Raw genomic sequence first — 21360 nt, forward strand, 5'->3', positions numbered from 1 at the left:
GAGGGGATAGAGCAAAGAGAAATAAAAGGTAATGGAGCAAAAAAATTAAACTAAAACTGGAACAAAATAGTTATACCCCCCCTTCAAAATATCAAACAAAATAACCTCCTGCCAAAAAAAAAAAAAGTGGAAAGGTAAAAAAGAGAGAATTTCCCTGGCTCCTATCTTTTTAAAGGTTGGCACCTAACTTTTTTCTAAATATTTTTCCACTCCGGATGCATGCAGAGCTAACAAGTTACCTGTTCCAGAAGGATAAATCTTTTTGGCCAGTCCTGCTTTTGGACTTCAGTTCCAAAACAGAGTCGTATTTATAGTCCCTGATTCTAACCATAAGAAATGGGTGCTGCAGGTCCCATAATGCATTAAGACAGAGTTGTCAAATTTTCCTTCCTGTAAGTGTTCTGTGCATGGATGAACTGCAGCCATGTTTTTCAACTTTTTAAAAGGGTCCACACCACTAGTGAGCAATTACAAAGAGTCCCTGTGATGGAGACAAGGAGCCAACTGCCAGACTGGAGTCAACCCTGGCCTAGTTGAACTCTTCCTTCCATACGCTACCAAGAACTAGGATCCTTTATCCATACCACTTTGGATATTAACTAAAGAATATACGGCAAATATTGTATGTGTCTCCCCCAGCAATAAATGTTCCTCTCTTTTATGTGATACTTGTCTTGATCCCTTTTTATATTATATATTTTTATGTATTATATGTATCAGATCTACAATCATGTTTGTTCTTGGAGAAAGAAAATACAAGTGACAATTTTGCAGGGGTTTTTTTTGTACCTTTTACATATAAAAAAAAGTGTCTGTAAAAATAAAACAATTTGAGCTGTCAACACTGAGTTCAGAAGATGGCAATTCTGACTAGGAAGGAGGAATCGGGGGGCAACACACAAGCTTTACACCTCTTCCCTTTGTTGCACAGTGTAGGAGCAGCTCATGAAGCCCTGGGGAGTGGAGAACTTGTCTCTTTGAAGTACAATGAGAAGAGCTTGAATTTTATTTCACAGTGAGATAGTGGCCTGATAACTGGGACAAGGAAGGGGTAAAGTGTGAGGTTTGACTGACCAGGAGGCTCTTAGTAAGGCTGGAATGACAGGAAACGGAGAACTGCCCTTCCTGTCCAGTGGTGGTGATGCTTACTTGGCTGGTTCGTGACTAGTAAGGAAGTGATTACCCTGTAAACTGACCTCTTCTCTTTGTTCTCAGGTCAGATATGGTGCATGTAGTCGCACGTTGAACCTTACCACACTGGCCCGTCGCCGGCCTCTGCCCCAAGCGAGAGGGACCACCTTCTTTAATGGTAAGATCATAACTTGGTCCTGGAGCCGCATGGACCTCCTGAGCTTGTCCTCTTTACCTTCACACTAGCAAATGATGGGCTTTTATAATGCGGACATGTTTGCTAAGAAATTACGTAAAAGTCTCCATGCCTTTATTTAAAAATAACAATAGTCTGGTTTTAGATTTGAGCACCTGCGTTGGCCTTCTCTGTGCTGCAGTCATCTTTATGAACAGTTTGGCTTTATATTTTAACACTGCACTGCCTGGCAGCCCATTTTTGGGGTGGCTGCATTCAGACAATGTGCTTCAGTCCGGTTACCAGCGGTCTCTGGAATGGGAATCGCCCCCCTCGTCTTTCGGTTTGGGCCTGGCTGGACCCCTGTTTCTCTACAGCAGAGGGGCAAGTAAAGTGTGCTCCCTGTAAAAGTGCTTTTAGTGTACAGCACGGTCCCATGCTAAAACAGATACCGGTAGTTAAGTAAATGTTTAATTGTAAGGAATAATGGTTTGAAAGTACAGAGTTAGAGGAAGCTGACCCCCCCCCCCCCCCCCCCCCCTCATAACAGGGCTTCCCAAACCTGTCCTGGGGACCCTACAGCCAGTCTGGTTTTCAGGACATCCACAATGAATATGCATGAGATACATTTGCATGCCATGGAGACTCAGTATATGCAAATGGATCTCATGCATATTCATTGTGGCTATCCTGAAAACCCGGCTGGCTGTGGGGTCCCCAGGACAGGTTTGGGAAGCCCTGCCTTATAATAAAGGTGGAAAGCGTTCTGTCGCCAGCACACCGCTGGTGACTTTTTTTTTTATTTTCTGCTGGACGCATCTGTGTTGGTAGCGCCACTATAGTGCAAGCAGACCACGGATGTGAGGTGCTTCTCTTCAGAGCTGCTCTTCCTGCTATCTCCTGTAACTTAATCTAGGAGCACTGTTCCCAAACTTCCTGTGCTGCTGCAGCAATGCTCAGATACAGAATCATGGCAAATGGCCTCTTTCCACCCCCAGCTTTCCTCACTGTTTTCTTTGGCACTGCAGGTATCTGCTTCTTGTGAGGCACATGGTGTTAGTGCCAGCAAACTCTAGCAAGATCTGAAGGAGATGTCAACCTCACTGTAATAGGGAAGGACAGGGTTGAGGGCTGGAGTTGTAGGAGAGGTGTGGAAGGCTGCATAAATGGGGTGATGGATGGAGGTGTGGAGGAATGGGAGAAACGAAGTGAAAGGCGCAAGGAGAGGGAGGAGGAGAGAGACGGGGTGAAAAAAAGTCAGAGTAGAGCAACTGAGAGGAAAAGACACCTTATGAGGGGTTGAAACAGGCTGAGAACATGGGATAAAAGGAGATGGAAAGGAGAAAGGAAAGTGAGAAGCAAACTGGAAAAGAAAAAGAAATGATGTGCACAACATATTGGAGAAATTTTTAAAGGAACATTTTAAAACCTATCTCAAACATTATAAACAAGTCTATTGAACTTGGCAGTATCCCTAAAAACCTCAAGCATGCTATTGTGAAACCTATACTGAAGAAGCCATCCCTTGACCCCTCTGATCTCACCAATTTCCGTCCTATTTCCAACCTCCCACTTATCACAAAAGTTCTTGAGAAAGCTATAAACAAACAGCTATCAGACTACTTGGATGAAAACAATATTCTCGCCCCCTCACAGTTTGGCTTTCGCAAACATCATAGCACAGAGACCTTACTCATTTCATTCTCCGACCAAATATTGAAAGGTCTTGACAAAGGTCATTCACACATACTCATTCTCCTAGACATATCCGCTGCATTTGACACCATAAAGCATCAAATCCTATTAGAACGTCTCAGCAGCATTGGTATCTCAGGCCTGGCTCTACAATGGTTCCACTCATATCTAGCTGAAAGACAATTTAGCGTACAAATGGGAAACTCCACCTCCAAGCCCCACAACCTCTCTCAAGGAGTACCACAAGGTTCATCGCTATCGTCCACACTTTTCAATATATATCTCCTCCCCCTCTGCCATCTCCTTGCTAAACTTGACCTTCCGCACTTCATATATGCCGATGACGTGCAGATACTTATTCCGATTAAAGACTCAATACACAAAGCCATTGAAACCTGGAAATCCGCCCTCTCTGATATTAGCAGCCTCTTATCTAACAACTTTCTCGCCCTCAACACTACTAAAACAGAACTTATCCTAATATCACCCCCCAACATATCCCCCACCCTCCTTATGACCCCCACACAAACACACAACAATGGCCCTGCCACTGACCACACCTTCCCCACCCATGTACGAAGCCTTGGCGTACTCATTGACTGTCATCTTAACTACAAGAAATTCATTAATAACACCCTTAAAGACTGCTTCTACAAACTGCACACCCTAAAAAGACTCAAACCTCTCTTACATCTCAGCGACTTCCGCACCATATTACAAGCCCTCATATTATCGAAAATAGATTACTGCAACTCCTTGCTACTAGGTTTGCCTAAAAACACCATCCAACCTTTACAACTACTCCAAAATGCAGCTGCCAGGATTCTCACCAACACTCACAAATATGATCACATAACCCCTGTACTCAAACATCTACATTGGTTACCCGTCGCATCTAGAATTACCTTCAAAGCCCTCACCCTAATACACAAATCCCTTCATAACAACAACATGCACTGGTTCAAAGAACACTTCTCCTTTCACAACAGTAGTAGACCCACCAGAAAACAATATCTAGCCACACTACACACCCCCTCACCTAAGCTTACTAAACTCCGCACCACTAACGAAAGAGCCCTCTCCCTAGCAGGACCGATAATTTGGAATAAACTACCCACTTCCCTCCGCCAAGAAACCTGCCCAAAAATATTCAGGCAAAACCTGAAGACTTGGTTCTTTAGACACTCATACACCTAACATTCACACATTCACTAGCCCCCCCGCTCCCTAACTCCTAACCTCCCTCCTCCCTTCTCCCCCCCCCACCCCTTTTTCCTTCCCACCCCCTAACCACCCCTTTCCATCTTGCCTAACAATTAGCTTTCTACTATGCTTCCCGGAAAGCAAATTTATCAAGACAGCTTACTGTAAATAAGAACATTTTTACTCACAAACGTGTATATATTCCTCGACAACCATTGTATATACAAATTTATTCCTCCTACAAATGTTGATATCAATCATATCTAGCAGAATCTCCCTGCCCCTCTTCTGACTAACCACTATCATGTATCCCACTTAGTTAATTATTACTTGTATAACTTCCATATTATTCGTATGTTATTGTTTTTGTTATTGTTATTTCTACTATTCCTATTATAATCATGTGACAAATGTAAAGCCTGTTGCTAAGTTCTGTTCTCTGTAAACCGATGAGATGTTCCCAACGTTCGTCGGTATATAAAAGATATTAAATAAATAAATAAATAAATAAAACACACCTTGATTAAAATGTGGGTTTATGTAAATGAGCTGCAGGTTCTACCCCCGAGCTTCCTTTGGTAGAAGCGCCTCCTAGCTTCCGACTCTTACAGTACGGTGCCAAATTGTTAGGGGGGGGGGGGGTTCTAGGATGATGCCCTGCCATGGAAAAAAAAAACATTGGAGCATGGTAGAAGAGCAATATGAGGTGCCCAAGCAGACCTGAGGTAGGTAAGAGAAGCTACACAGGGAGATGGCGCTGAGGAAGTGAATTAAGAAGGGGAGAAGCTAATCTTGTGGAGTAGAGGAAGCAGGCCATCACCCAAACGTTGTTTGCTACATGTGAGTGTGCCAGAAAATTGCTGCTTTTGCTCTGTGCCCCATGTGCAGATAGGTGTCACCAAGGTAGATCTCTTCCTGTTTCTTTCATCTCCCCTTAGTGGTGGTACCAGCACAAAAAAAAAAGCATGGGTGCCTTCTGGCACTGTCCTGTGTACTAGGAAACAGTGATTTACACTTCTCCCCCCTTGCTAATATGCTGATCTCAGGGTGATCAAGGCTGGTAAATGTGCTTTAAAAAAAAAGATTTTGGCTAGTGCTGTTGGAACTTGAAAATTCTTGCAGTTGTTAAAACTATTTAGCATCTGATTTTGGAACCCCCTACTGCTCAAACTCTGTATCTAGTAACATGTTTAATATTGGCCATGAATAAAATTTTAGTGCAAAACCATCCAAGAAACAGCAAACTATTATGGAGCTACTATTTCAGCATTTATATATATTTTGTTTCCCTCACAGGCTCGCTTGTCATATATGCGAATAAAGTATCTTTTCTTCTCATGGCTGGTGGTATTTATCGGCAGCTGGATTGTATACGTTCAGTACTCAACTTACACAGAGCTGTGCAGAGGACATGATTGTAAGAAAAGCATAGTAAGCAATTTCTATCTTTGTGTCTCAGTTCACAATAAATAAAGCACTTTCAGAAGAAATGGGTAAGCCTTAGAGTCTCTTGATTGGCATACTTCAGAGTTACAGCAGAGAAGGCTGTGGGGTCAACATTATACTTTTTTCCATTATAATGCCGCTGCATGGTTCTGATGGTGGTACCGCATTTCTTGAAACAAACCTGCCAGAAACCTTTGTAAAGGTAAAATCAGGATTGCCGTGATCCACTCCAAAGGAAATTTTTTTTTTTTTTTTGAAAGATAAAACTGGGGTCAACTTGATGACTAGTATTGTGTGCTGCCACACAAAGGGCCTGGGAATTTAAATCCTAGCTTTTACTCTCTGGCAGGCCTATCCTGTAAAGTGCGGCCGCGTTTACCCTGCTCCTAAGCCGCTTTTTACTCACGTTCCGGCCGCGTTAGCCCTTCCTGCGATCCCGAATCCCCTTTAACCTACTCCTACCACGTCCTAAATTCCCCGGGCAACCCCTTCCGCCCGCGGCATGTATATTGCATGCAAACAAGCGAATTAGCTCGATATTGCATGCAAACGAGCGAATTAGCTATTCCCTAGCATCCCGTAACCTGCGCCCCGACTATCGCTAGTTTTCCCTGCCGTTTTGTCACGCGTTTAACCTGCAAACTTACCGCCTACCCTGACCCCTGCGGTAGAGGCAGGGGTAAGGGTAGATGGCAAGCTTTCCCCCAGCCCCCGCTCACCTGCCCCGGCCGCGATCATGGGTGCCGGTCTCCGTGGCAGCCCCAGTCCTCTCCCCTGCTCCCGAAGCCAAAAAAAAAAAAAAAGCGAAAAAAACGTTGCAGCCCCCCTCCGATGTCCGGACTGGGGCTGCCACGGAGACTGCAACGGCAAAGCGACTTTTCGGTTTTTTTTTTTTTGCTTCGCCGCTGTCAGTGTGCCCCCTCCTCTCGGAGCAGGGCGCGAAAAGCAGCCTTGCTCCGGGAGGATTTGACTATTTCTGATCATTCCTTGGTTTTGGGTAGCCTTAGGGTGGGATCCTCTAGTGGTGTAGAGGATTCCCGCCTTTTTGATGAAGGATCCTGAATTTTCGGCTTATTTATGACATGAATGGCAGGAACATATCTAAATTAATAAACAACATTTAGATAACCGTATCCTATTTTGGGAGACTGCCAAGGTTGTCATTTGGGGTGACATAATTATATTAGCTATGTGAGGGAAAAAATGCAATTCAGATATTATTCAATTAGAGAAAAAGTTGCTCGATTTAGCAAATACAAAATGCTTCATACTTCTGTTGATGACTTGGTGGCTGAATTCAAAGGTTCACAGAGAGCCTTAAATAATTGTATACATGCCAGGACTTTTTGCACTATAAGAAATATCAGTTCTTCCACTTTGGAAATAAATCAGGTTGGCTATTGGCCAACCTATTAAAGAGTCAGGACCCTCCTAAATTTATTCCCACCATTCGACCAAAGAATGTTGAAGTGTTGACCACTACAGCTGAGAGAGCACAGGTATTTCATGATTTTTACCAGCATTTATATGCAGCTGAGCCATCTGACCCTGAGGAAATTACTAAATTTCCAGAAGGCTTGCAATGCCCCCAAATTCTGACAGAGGCTTTATTACAGCTAAATCATCCCATAGAGGTGGACGAGATTAAAAAGGCTATTGGCGCTCTCCCAGCTATGAAGGCACCTGGACCTGATGGTCTGTGTGCCTTCTCTTATAAATTGTTAATCGTAAATCAGTCTTTATGCAGTTGGTTTGAGGCAATGAGGGAAGCTATCATTGTGGTTTTGTCTAAGCTGGGATGGGATGCACAATTGCCCTTGTCATACTGCTCCATCTCACACCTTAATTTAGATATAAAGATTTTAGCTAATCTGTGAAAATATTTGAGGCCTAAATTGATTTGCCCCACCAACTGGGATTTGTTCATGATCTGCACTCTACAGTCAATATCCATAAGGTGTATGCAGCTTTAGAAGGTTCCATTTATAATCCAATATTGGACCCTGTCTTAGACAGCTGTGATGCATAAAAGACCTTTGACAAGGTGGCCTGGCCCTTCTTGCATAAGGTTTTGAGTATATTTGGATTTGAGGGATGCATCTGTCAATATATTTTTACTCTATACCAATCCTTCGGCCAAAATATTAGTCAATGGCCAATTGTCTGAGGCTTTCTCTTTACAGAGAGGGACCAGACAAGGCTGTCCTCCTGTCCCAGTTATTGTTTATTTTGACAGTAGAGCTTCTCATTACCAAATTGCATCAGAACAGAGAACTGGTATATCTCTGGGCGCATTTCACCTCAAAACCCTGCTGTTTGCAGATGATATCCTCCTATTATCTAATGCTAGGACTATCCTACCTGCAGCACTGTTTTTCAAGCTTTTTCTAGGTTTAAGCTAAATTTTGATAAAACGGAAGCTTTAGACATATTAGAAACTTTACAGCATAATTGGGCACAATTCTTGGTTAAGTGGGTGGGGGATACTATTAAATATCTGGAGATTAGGATTCCTGGAATACCGAATTTGTGGTGTTCTATCAAAATCCCACCACTAGTAGAGAAACTGTGTCAAAAATTGGGGAGCTGGCAGGTGCTTCCCCTCTCTTTGCAGGGGCACATTGCAGTAATAAAAATGATTATTGCCCCCAAATTATCTTTTATTTATGCTCCCCTGCTATTTACATGCTAAGGACTAGCGTGCAATACAAAAACATCTTGAGATGGTTTGTTTGGCAGGGTAAGAGAGCACGCTTGTCTTATACTACTTTCATAGCCCTGAGGGTGAAAGGTGGCCTGGGGGTCCCAGATTTTAAACTTTATAATTGGGCAGTCCACCTTTGTTTCTTGGGAGACTGGAATTATGCTAAGTCTGAATATAAAGGTTATCAAATGATTTCAGCTCTTTGTGTCCCCTTACTTCCTAAAGTTGTTTTTATATGCCATTAGATGACTTGAGGGGTTTTCTTATCTTCTCTGATCTGGTAAGGGTTGCCAGGGCTTATGTTATGCTTTTGTAAAGTTTTATCCCTGGCATCCCACGTTTCACTTCTGTTGCCTTTACGAGCAATTCCGCGGTTTCCCTCATTGGCGTTACCTAAGACACAATTTGCAGGTATCCCCTGAATGGGGCCCTACATGATTTCTTGGACCCTAGCTCAAGAGAAGTGTACTTATTTGAGGAGTGTAGCGAGAAACTGGGATTTCAATTTGGCCAATTTTTATTGGACTGTCAAATTAGAGCGCACTTCCAGGAGCTTAAATCTGATGTTCTTTCAGAATGGGATAACTCTCCCTACTCTGCATTAAGCAAGGCTCTCTATCACAGCTTTATCTTTTTCTTAACACTAAAGCATATCCAATCTATGGGAAGTTAGTCCTGAAGTGGCAGGCTGACTTTGAGGGGGAATTGGATGTTCTTATGTTACGAGAGCGTTATACATCAATCCCCAAAATTTCCATTAATGTGGTCCTTTGAGACCTACAGACCAGAATCTTAGAACTCTGCTCTCCCTGTTGCACGCCTGAAAAATGGGACTCATAGCAGAGGATAAATGTATTAAATGTGGTTGTTCTCCAGTCTCCCTGACATATATTGCCTTTTGGCGTCATCAGACCATACAAGCCTTTTGGAAGTCGATTCGTGAACACCTTAACAATATCATGCAGATTGATATTCAATGGTCTTGTTCTTAATGATACTGGGAATGTGAGGATTAATGTAGACAGTATCAATTTGTTAAGGTCTGATTGCTAAGAAGTGTATTCTGTTGCAATGGATTAAGTCTGATCCTCCCACTATAGTCATGTGGTGTTCTCTTATAATTGAGCTATTTCAAATGGAATCTGGATCACAATATTGATGCTTCACCTTGAAGAAAGTGTTCTTTAAAGAGACCTGGTATTTGGGTTGGTTTTTGTTTTTTGTGGGGTTTGGTTTTTTCCCAATCTGACTCTTTACGAATATTATGTCCCTTGGACTTTTAGGAATTCTTTTCGAAGCAGTTGGCTTCCATAATTTAGTGTTCTGGACTATGGTGTTGCCACTTTTAGGAAAGAGCAATCCCCTATTCTGTGACTTTTGAAGATATTTATGTATACATGAGGGGGTGGGGAAAATGTAAGTCTACAACAGTTTGGTTGTATTTCCTTGTTTGACTTGTATGTTTTTGTTGTATTCCTCAAAGATATATTGAAAAAAAATCATTTTATTGCAAAGTCTTGCATGATCCAATATTTGCAAACAGACCTGAAATATGATCTTGTCCAAGGACTTTGTTTAAAATGTGTTTAAAGACCTAATAAAAATGGGTTCTCTCTGCTGAATCATTCATTCCTTGTAAGCACCAGAAAAAAATAAATGCTAATTGGTAAATAAAATAGAAATGCAGCATAAAGAGCTGAGATTTGTCTGTAATCTGGGTATGTCCTTCAGGGTGGTGGTTTGGGATTGTGATCCAAGACAGTCTGTCTGCAGCAGGCATGTCGGTATGTGCATCTGGAAACTGTTATGGGGGACGATTGCAGCAGTCTCTGAAAGAAGCAGTGCTCTTCCGGGCCTACTGTTTCACATTTTAATGAATCCCTTCAGCGTACTGTAACAAAAATGAGGTCCAGAAAAAAGTCTTAAAAACTTGCTTGACAATTGGGAAGGATCACGTTACATTCTTGGCAGGCCAAGGGAAGAGGATGCAAGAGAGCTGCTTTTCTAGTGCTTCTGTCCCTGCCTTCCCTCACAGCTGAGGGCCAGGCTTCAGCCAAGAAGCAGAAGAAACCGCATGGCCTGTCCTTGTCTGCTCCCTCTCATTCTGTTCCTTGTGCTGTGAAGGCTGGGCATAAGGCTGAGTACTTGGATGATTCATGCTCATCAAGAAGCAAATTTTAGCCCAGGCCTTCCCACTGCTGTGTGACCAAAAAACACAATGATGCCAAATCACCACCTAGGTTTTATTATTTAAGTATATTTTTCTTTGCATTTTAGAGAGAATTTAAGAGTACCCACTTATATAAAATAATAAATTATCTAAAGTATATTTGTTAAAATGTTAAGATACTCAAGTTTGTAATTATTCTTCAAAAGTTAAATATCTCTTTTTATGGATTCATGTTGATGTGAGTCCATAGAAATTCCGAATTTGGTGATCACATACAGGTAACTAATCCCACTTTCCTAAAATCTGAAGACTTCATAACCTTACTAGTATAGATAAAGCTGCATATTGAGTTTTGCTGTCCCAGATGAAGTTCCACCTAAATGATCAAGAACCTCTTGGTCTCCTCTTGCAGTGTGATAAATATAAGAAGGGGATTATTGATGGATCAGCATGTGAAGGGCTCTGCACCAAGGAAACACTTTATTTTGGGAAATGCTTGTCTACAAAACCCAACAACCAGGTAAGCATGGCATTAATATTAAAGAGAAGTCTTAGTACTTTATTACGTTAGAAGCGCAAGGTGAGGACCTTTTTTTTTTTTTTGTGTATTTATCAAACTGTAATCCTACTGAACATCAGGAGTAAATCATGTGATCTGAATAGCTACCAATCCAGAAATAATCAGATATGTGTTTATATCCTTCTAAACCAGAAATATATGCATTATGCTAAACACTTGTGGCCCAGGTCCTAAATTCTAATCCTGTGTCCTTTTACCAGGGTCCAACATGTTTACATACATTACAAGCAAAAGTTATGAAATTTTGGTAGTACAAAAGAGGATGGCACTATTTTGCTTCTCTCTTTAAGGAGACATTCTAGGGGAAGTATGCCCTGGATAAATATAAGCTTAAACTCAAAGGGCCGGATTTTAAAAGGGTTTCGCGCATAAGGTACGCGCGTAACCCTTTTAAAACCCCCCCTGCGTGCGCCGAGCCTATTTTGCATAGGCTGGGCGGCGCGCGTATCTTATAAAATCCCGTGTACTTTTGTTCGCATGCGAGTAGATTTGTAAAATCTACCCTAAAGTGTGGAGCTGTGTGATTCTGATGTAACTTTCTCCTTAAGGTGATTTCAGAGGGTAATACATAAATGGGTTTGGGGATCTGGTTGGGCCTGCTAGTTATTTCCATCTAGCAGGGCCCTCTCTTACCATGGATGTTCGTATGCCAAGGGGAGGCCTGGGAGGCAATATGGACTAACTACATTATGGGAGTTCCTGTGGCCTTTTCTAGAAATGTCCTTTGTGAAGAATTCAGAGACCTGATGTGAGTACTGATGAGCTAAGGTAGAAAGAATGATTAAATACATCAGAAAGCTAGTCGGAGGGATGGACTTTTAAAGACCATGGTAAAGGAAGAGTAAAGTGTGTGTTTTGTTGCTGTTATCTTGGTTGTAGAATTCTGTGATTCATTCTTTTAAGATTTTGACTTACTGACTGTTTATTTTTCTGAGGTACCATTTGTGTAATTTTGAAATATAAGTTGTGTGAGACTCTGATTAAGAAGTCCCAGGGTTGTAGGTTTAAGGTTTTGGGTAGACTAAGGAGTGATAAGTTTGTTTGTGGTTTGTTTTTTTTTTTTTTGTTGTTTTTGTGGAGTCTGGTCACTAAGGAGGAAAAGGTTGGGAGGTTTTTTTTGTTTTGTTTTTTTTCCCCCTTGTCCAGCAGAAGAAATATTGCCCTAAAGCCTCTGAGCCAAGTCTAAACAACCATCTACCTGACCATTGCATTTTTTAACTCCGAGTTGGTGCCAGAACCACAGAAGCCCAGCATCTGATCATTTTATGTACCCCAAGCTGGGTTACACAGTGTACAATACTAATTATTTTAAAAGGTGTCATTGGTGTGGTAGACAAGCTTTCACATAGTTTGTGTTGTAGCATAAAGAATTCATAATCTGAGAAGAAGAAACAGATTAAATAACTGGCATATACAAGGAAAACATTCACGGTACACTTTTTTTTTTTTCTTCTTTAATACAACTGGCAACTATATTTCAAATCAAGGCCCTTCATAGATGACTGTACTTGAATCTGCTGTGCACAATTATAATCATTGGTCCGTAACAACTCTCATAATACTTTCAGCATTTAAAATATTTTGAGAGATGTAATTCCCTTTGCCTGATCCTTTTTCTTCAAAGTGCTAACCCCAACAGCACCATGTTTCGAGATCAAATAGACTTCGCATCAGGGGATTCACTCAAACCATTCTCCTTATGTTTGTGTTTCTTTAAAATAATGCTGAGATGAGAGATTTATAAGAAAAAGCCGTGGCAGCCGATTGAGTGACTCTCCTGATGCAGAGATGATTAGATCTCAAAACATGGTGCTGTATTGGGTTGAGTGCTTTGAAAAAAAGAATCTGCAAAAGGGGGAAGCACATTATCTTTAAACATATATTTTAAATGCTGAAAAACTTATAAAGGTAGGGTTACTAGATTATAATTGTGCACAATGGATGTTAGTGTCTTTGGGCTCATACAGCCATCTATGAAGATCCTTGATTTGAAATAGAGCTGCCAGTTGTAGTAAAAAGAAAAAAAGTACTGTGACTATTTTCTAGTTTAGGTGTCGGGTACGTTCACCAGAGGACTCCATTTCTTTTTTTTTTTTTTTTTTTCATTGCAGTTGTCTTAAACAAGGACCATTCTTCTCAGTGAGTACTGTAAAGATGTAGGAGGATTTCAGAACCTACAGTGGTTTAAATACAAAAAAAAGGAATTTTCATTAATTTGCTGCTGTAGTACATGGAAGTTGTCTGTTGCTGCCATGAAGTGAGAGGAGAAGCCCAGTTCCCACTATTGCATGTGTTAGTATGAGTGACAAGTAGCACATTATTAAAATGAATTTTTTTTTTTTTTTTAAATATGCCGTTTTTTGAAATTGATCTGTTTAGTTACAGTAGTAATAAAAATGCAGATGCAGAATGCCTCTTGCCACTTTAAGGTTGTTATAGTAAGCGGTGAATAAGGGAATCGTTCCCAGCTGTCCAGGATGGCAGCTCTGGGTTCTCGCTGCTTTACTGCTCTGCCCCAAACAAAATACTTTTTTTGTTTTGGTTTCTGATAAGCAGTAACATTAGACATGAGTGTTATGCACAACCTCAGACTTGGCTCTTCCAGATATTAAAATTCCAGAGAATATTTGTTCAGTGATTTTTCTTACGTCCTACTTCAAGAATGTGTAAAAGAGAAATTCTTAGTCTATTCCCAAGACAAAACAGATACATGGTAAGTTGTGTGTGATATTCTACACATCTGAAAAGATTTTTCTCTTTTCCCCCCCCTATTTAGATGTATTTAGGGATCTGGGGAAATCTACAAGGCATGATAAAGTGCCAGATGGAGGAAGCTGTTCATCTTGAACTGGAACCAAGAAAAGAAGTTATTCCATTTGATAAACCCACCAAGGGGACCACAGTGCAAAAATTTAAAGAAATGGTGTACAGTCTCTTTAAAGTAAGCACACACTGGATTCCATAAACTTAAACCTGGACTGTAGCGTCCCTGGTGCTTTCCAGTCCTGGGCACATTGTGGGGGTATAGTGGGGCAGATACGTTCCACTGAGTCTCCTAAACCTTCTCTGAGGGTTCGGGCAGGCCAAGCCCCCTGTCATGTTTCTCATTTAATAAACGCCGCGCACGTCTTATATTCAAGGAACAATTTGATAACATTTGAAAAAAAAAAAGACATAACTATTTAGGGAAAGTTTCACACTATTTAGATTTGAGAATGTGATGGATCTTTTTGAGGCTTTGTACCATAAAAAAAAAAAAAAGCATACCCTGAGGAATACAGTAGCAGGTATACCTTAACTACTTTGTAGTAATAGCTGATTTTTCTGGGCTGATCAAATCTATTTTCAGAATGGAGTACACTCAAAAAATGTTCTTCCTGTTCACCAAGAGCTATTTCTAAATGCAGAGTAAGTTACTTTCATGCCTAGTGTTCACGCATCTTTTCTCCGATATCGAGAGGGTGCCAGCCTTTTAATCCAGGAAACAAACATGTTACAATCCTGCACGTTTTGCCTCTTGCCCCTGAAAAATAAATGTAGTCCAGTGCATTTTAATGTTTTAAGGGATATCTTTTTGGCCTGCCACCACCTACTGTTCAGTAGCTCTCAGATATTGCTATAGAGGTATTTCCTCCTCCCCTTCACATCCATTCTAGGTTGCCACTGAGTAAGTGCTGTTCTCCCCCTTCCTCAGGGCCACATTCGCTTTTACCACTGAGCACTAATGGGTGACCAACCCCGGTGGAGGTCTGCTATAGGTTTGCTTTTGATTGTTTTATGATCACTGCTTTGATTTACCACAAGAGAGGCAGTTAAATCAAAACTAAAATAAATGCAACTGCTGCAAAACTGCCAGCCGAGGTCCCTGAGCACTAGAAATGTACAGCGGTTTGTTTTGTTTCAGTTAGAGCGCACCATTTTGATTTAGTACATGCTGCTTGGAAATTAGCGTGCACTATCCATTAATGGGGGAAAAATGACATGAAATGATAAAATACTTGGGCTGCACATCCCTACTAGGCACTTATTCAGGATGTACTGTGTTTTCATGCACATGCTAAAAGTATACATGGAGGCTGCCAGCAGCAGTTCTGCCCCTTTTGGAAATAAGGATGAAATGCACTGCTCTGTAATTTCAAAGGATGGAGGTGTTAGAGAATGCTTGGACTTCCATGTGCATTTAAATGATATGGCAACAATTCTAAGTCCTCTGTGTTCAAATGATCTTTCCCAGATACAGTCACTGAAATCCCAGGGCAAAATATCGAGCAGCCTTCGTCTCAGCCCTGGTACTTCAGGTTTTATATGTAAATATTTGATAGTCCACATTTACCAAGTTGGTTTCAAAGTGAATTACAATTTCTAGATCTCCATTATTAATTTTTTTAATCCCAATGCTTCCTTTTCCCCTGTTTGAAATAAAATATGTGCAGCTCTTCTTATGGCCACAGCCTGCTTTCTAAACAAGACTTTCTTCATATTGCATTCATAGTTGACCTATATCACAGCGATGTCTCCCTGGAGCTCTGAGGCATTGGGAGTTAGGTACTATCATAGTGATAGGCACAGCTAAGTACAAATGGCAGTGGGACACACTTCAAAGTTGTTAGCAACAGTGTAAAAAACAATCACCATAAAGCTGAATAATACCTTGCAAAGTTGCATGTCTTAACCTAACTCAAAACAACGTGGGATCCAAGGTCCTTCTAAAAAAAAAAAAAAAAACCCAAAAACTTCTTATTTCCTGTTATCCCAAACCAGGTGGTTTTTTGTGGATTTATTTTCTGCTTTTGAGCACTTCACAGTGGACCTCATTCAAGTGTTTCCCTATCCCCAGAGGACTCTGAATCTAAGTTTGTACCTGAGGCAATGTAGGATGAAGTGACTTGCCCAAGGTCACAAGGAGATGCAATGGGATTTGACCCCTGGTTCATAGCCCGCTGCTCAAACCACTGGGCTACTCCTTCAATTTGTCTTTATTTTATTTATTTTTTTAATTTGCATTTTTTGTTCCTTTTCTAGCTGTCTTTTAAAAATAAGAAAATTATTGCACAGGTGCAGATAGCCTGGTGGCTCAGTAGGTGAGCTATGCCCTGCCATGTGGAGGGACCTGGATTTGCTTTCTGGCTTAGGTCTGACCCCCCCCCCCCCCCCCCCAGGTTGGCTTGGACCAAGTATCCTATGGAAGCAGCAGACACTGTGCGATGGCAACACCTAGTGCTGGATGTTTGGCCCGTGATTGTAACGTTCCAAAAAGAGCTCTGGTTCATGGCTCCTTCACTCCCCCACCCAACCTCAAACTGTCACTGCAATATTAAGTGAGTCAGGGAGGGAGGGAGGGAATATAAAATAAGAGATTTGTAAATAAAGACTCATGGTCCCAGATCCCTTTCTTTTTCCAATTGAGCTGGAAGCCCAGAGGAAACCTCTGGGTTAAAAAAAAAAAAAAACAAAAAAAAAAAAACCCTCCCCCAAAAAACAAATCCTGAACTGGCTGCACAAATAATGGGGGAAAAATGAGCATTTCATCCTGTGGGGAGAGAAGACTTGAGTATTCAATGGGGAACAAGTGAAATAAAGCATTTTCTTTTGCTTCTAGGCAAAGTTGGGTGATCAAGGCAACCTGTCCGAGCTAGTCAGTCTCATCCTTTCAGTTGCTGATGGAAATAGAGATGGCCACGTTTCCCTGCCAGAAGCAAAGTCTGCCTGGGCCCTGCTGCAGCTCAACGAGTTCCTGCTCATGGTGATCCTTCAAGATAAAGAACACACTCCAAAGCTTCTGGGATTCTGTGGGGATCTGTATGTTATGGAGAGAGTGCAATATACCTCACTGTATGGAATAAGCATCCCCTGGATCATTGAATGGTTTATTCCTTCTGGTCTCAGAAGAAGTATGGACCAGTGGTTCACCCCATCCTGGCCTAGGAAGGCTAAGATAGCAATAGGACTTCTAGAATTTGTGGAAGATATTTTTCATGGACCTTATGGTAATTTTCTTATGTGTGATATGAGTGCCAAAAATTTGGGGTACAATGAGAAATATGACTTGAAAATGGTAGATATGAGAAAAATTGTGCCAGAAATGAATTTGAAGCAGCTAATTAAAGATCGTCACTGTGAGTCTGATTTGGACTGTGTGTTTGGCACAGACTGTAGAACTTTCTGTGACCAAAGTCGAATGAAGTGCACGGTGGATGTAATTCAGCCAAACTTGGCAAAAGTGTGCCAATTGCTTAAGGACTACCTGCTGCGCGGTGTACCCTCGGAAATCCGAGAAGAACTGGAGAAGCAACTATATTCCTGCATTGCCCTTAAAGTTGCCACAGAGCAGATGGAAATGGAGCATTCCTTAATACTAAATAGTTTAAAAACATTGTTGTGGAAGAAAATTTCTCACACTACTGATTCTTAGTTCTCTTCACCATAGAAGGCAGGCTGAGCTCTGCTCTACCACTCTAGGAAGTTTACCACTTTTTTTCTGAGACACATCTGTAACATTTTGTATGGGGTTTTTTTTGTGTATGTGTTTGGGTTTTTTTTTTATTTCAGACTTTATAAACTTGTTCTTTAAACAAATAAAAAAAAAAAAAGAGCATTTTCCATTTTGGGAGAATTAACTGTTCTCTTCAAGCCAGCTGTGCCACTTTGTGAATCTGCTGGTAAGATGCAGCCTTCCTGGCATATTCCACCATGGAGTCCAAGAGCATCAACGCCGCAGTGCAGTGTGGTAGCTGCGACCTTCGCCATGAGATACTGACTCTTCTCTCCAATGCTGGTGTCTAGTTAACACCATTCACTGTGTTGCCAACTTGATTACAATGCTGTGAAACTGCCTTGTTCATTTGTGAGTATCTGTGTAATGTGGGGGTTTATTTTTTTTTGTTTTTTTTGCTGGTAGTTTTACAAATGTTAGCCAAAAGACCATCACTGGAAGTGAGTTGGTTGTGTTCAAGCTGCTATTTCTAAAATTTTCATTGGGAACACTTTTATGAAAACGAAGTTTACTAATTTCCGCATGGCAAAATTTGCACATTATTGAAAAATCTGAATTGCTAACTACAAAAAGTGAGAATTAAAATTGTATTTTGTAAACAAATTTGGGATGTTAGTATGATCCTTCTCTCATTTAACAATTGATTTGTAATTTTGACTTTGAGTAGATACAGTTTGAGTATTGCTCAGTTATTAACTCTAAATTTCCATTTGCTTGTCATTTCTCATTCCTATCTTGAATGAAGATTTTATTTTCAGCTGTTGCAACAAAATAGCAGGAGTCTAAGGCACATTGAATGTGAAAACCAACTTGTGATTGGCATAAAATATTTTGGCAGTAATGCCACCGATGACTGCCCAATCCAAGCAGTGCATAAAGATATGGCAATACTTCACAAAAAGTATACAGAAACATTTCCACTCTCAGTTTTATAATTTAAGACCAGGAGAGCCTGCATTGAAGGGAGCTTTCAGATAAGCGTCTGTGATGTGGAAGCTGAATGTAATGTATTCTAACAAGTTCCAGTTTGCAGTCTTTCATACCAACTAAATTTTATGAAATAGGTAGGCTCCTGGCTTAAAACAGGTCCCGGGGGGGGGGGAGGGGGGAAGCTGTAATAAGTTAGCAGGAGCTTTGTGGATATTAATATGGAGTTTTTGGAGTGCTGTAAAACGGTGTATATGCCTCTGTGTAGACAGATTCCAAGCATTAGTTAAAAACTGCAAATTCCCATAGATTGGCAGAGTAGCTCCTGTAACATTTAAGTGCACCCATTTTACCTGAGGAGGTAGAAACAATCATCTAAGCATTACCTAGTTTTAAGTGGGGAAAGAGGCCACCTGCGCACAGTGTTATAAACTCTCTTTAAAATTTAAATTATTCTTTCCTTGCTAACAATATAAAAGGCAGAGTTTTTCAGAAGGCATTTTTACTTAAATTCGGGTATCAAATCAATAGTGAAGAGTGAGCTGGCAAACATGTGCTAAAGAATGAAAGAAAACAAACCCATGAGTAAGTGGTCTGGACTCATTGAAATCCAATAGATTAACCAAAAAAAAAAAAAAGCGCCAAATAATTTCTCAATAGAAACATTACTGTGCCTGACTAAAGAGAGAAGTTCCGTGTTCAGAGAAATGCAAGTTGGAAAAGTGTGTGCTCTAAACGTAGCACAAATTAGGTGTACTGCTTCATCTCAGCCCTGGCCTTTTGGTGGATACCTGCTTCAACGCCACATGGGGGCAGTGCTAATGCTTGGACTCCAGCACCTCTGTCTTGTCTTGGGTATAGACACAAGGATTACTGTAGTTTCCTTGCTGTTGGTGTGAAACATGTCTACAAACACCCCATCGATGTGTGTAAAGTGCTATAAAAATGGTGAAAATCTTGACCTACTTAGCTTTCAACCTGCTGAAACTGTTTGTTTGTGTTAAGGAGGAAAAACCCTTTATAAACTCAGGCACTGCTCATGTGATGCATGCAAGTAATTTGTCTATTGCTGCAGCACAAGGCTTCTGTGTGTTGAAATATTACCTGAGTTGGGTACGTCACAGTCTCATGGATAGTATTTAAATTGGCTTCCTGTTGTGTTGAAGGTAGGAAATATTTTCAATAACTGTTTCTTTTCCCACCTCATTTGAGATCATTTGTCAATTCTAGACACATTAAAAACTTACGGTTTTATTGAAGTTCATTGCATTAGATTTGCCACCATTTTATTTGCTTTAACCCGGTTTTGTGTTGGCTTTTTGGCCAGCCCATGTGCATTTGAAACTTTTGAGACTGGGTACTAAGATGGTTGAATATATAAGGAAATGCGACTCTACCAGTGAAATAAAAACATATAGCTGCCCACTAAAACTCAGGAATTGCAAACCCCAAGGAGCTCATTATAGAAACTTCAATAATCATATAATTTAAAAACACAAGAGAATAAACCTCTAGAACTGAGCTTAAAGTGCCAAAGATAGAATAAACTCAACTAATTCACTGTCTAAAAAAAAACCTCCTCCCATAAAAAAAATTGTATTTTTAAATGTAATATCTAGCAAATAGTCAATTTTGGAAGAGTGAACCAGCTTCTGTTTTGCTTGTAATATTTCTATAATACAAAAGATAAAGGTTTCTTTAAAACCTATGCTCAAATTGTAAAAGATAATGAAAACTGTAAAAAGGTGTTTACCTGCTTAAAATGTATCAAAGCTGGAAAACATTCTTGTTAGAGTATGTGGTACTTCACTAAAAAAGCATTCAATTAGATGGAGTCAGAATACTGTTGGTTGGCAGCAGGGTATGAAAATATTTTTAAAAACTTGAGCTACAGCCAAACCTTTTAGGAGCCAGGAAATTTTTATTTTATTTTTTTTTTGGGGGGGGGGGGGTGTCTCTTCTTTCCAGCCCCTCTTCTAAGAGGGTTGGGAGCAGCTGTACCTTTGTTTAGACCTAGCCTAGCCATAGCAGCTCTCTGCAGGCCAGGTATCTATTTTTAAGTGCCTGGGAATTTTCCACCTCTGAGCATTCTCATTTTAGGATGCAGAAGACATTTAGGGATTCAATTCAAAATGTTCAGATATGACACTAGGCAATTATTACCACTGTTAACTCATGTTATAAGAAGCAAGGGTGTCTTCTGTCACAACTTCTAGATTCCTTGGCTATTTCACTAAGGAAAATACCAGAGATTAAAGGTACTGGGGAATGTAAGCTTTTGTGGGATTGTAATGATCTTTGCTTAACCTTCAAAATGTTATTGAATCATTGAAAGCAGAGGTGTGCTACATATTTAAAAGACTTGAGACACAGGCACACATGATCTCTCCCCTCTCTAACTCATGGGATTCTAGATAGATTCTGAAATGTATTAGGTAAGTATATAAATTATCTAAAAACTCTGATCTCTTGAAACCATAGATTTCCCATCTTCCGCTGTCACCTTAGATTCACATATTCTGTATATTTTTGGATATACTATATTGATCTAATAAGATGATATAGCATGCAGAGAATTCAGTTTTCTCCAGCAGTCACACACCTATTCAATTGCTGTTGCATATTCCAATCACTAAAGTGAATTTTTTTGTACCTTTTGATCTAGGTGGCGTTTTTTGCCTTGCTCTTTATCTCGTCTGTCTTCTAACCCTTTTTCAAGGCTCTTCTTTCCATTTTGCTTTTTTCTTTCCTGTCTTCATTTTCTCTCCAACCTTATCCTTCTCTCTTCCCTGTCCCTAACTCTCTACATCACCATCCTCTGTTCTTATACCTAGAT

General features: G+C 40.6%; 1 protein-coding gene across 8 annotated transcripts in view; it reads left to right on the forward strand.

The window, feature by feature from the left end:
* DIPK1A (divergent protein kinase domain 1A) overlaps positions 1-18200 on the forward strand; it is a 41594-nt gene extending 23394 nt beyond the window's left edge. For 2 of the 8 annotated variants that reach the window (XM_029618451.1, XM_029618452.1), the window contains exons 2-6: positions 1216-1309; positions 5501-5635; positions 10937-11044; positions 13881-14045; positions 16704-18200. In XM_029618451.1, the coding sequence (XP_029474311.1) occupies positions 1307-1309; positions 5501-5635; positions 10937-11044; positions 13881-14045; positions 16704-17516 (1224 nt within the window). In that variant the 5' untranslated portion in view covers positions 1216-1306 and the 3' untranslated portion in view covers positions 17517-18200. Of the gene's footprint in view, positions 1-1215; positions 1310-5500; positions 5636-10936; positions 11045-13215; positions 13244-13880; positions 14046-16703 lie in introns of those variants that run through there. The other 6 variants (XM_029618455.1, XM_029618456.1, XM_029618453.1 and 3 more) reach the window with 5 other exon arrangements.
* Positions 18201-21360: the final 3160 nt, after the last annotated feature.

Source organism: Rhinatrema bivittatum, chromosome 10, assembly GCF_901001135.1.
Source record: "Rhinatrema bivittatum chromosome 10, aRhiBiv1.1, whole genome shotgun sequence".
In the NCBI taxonomy this organism is placed as follows: Eukaryota; Metazoa; Chordata; class Amphibia; order Gymnophiona; family Rhinatrematidae; genus Rhinatrema; species Rhinatrema bivittatum.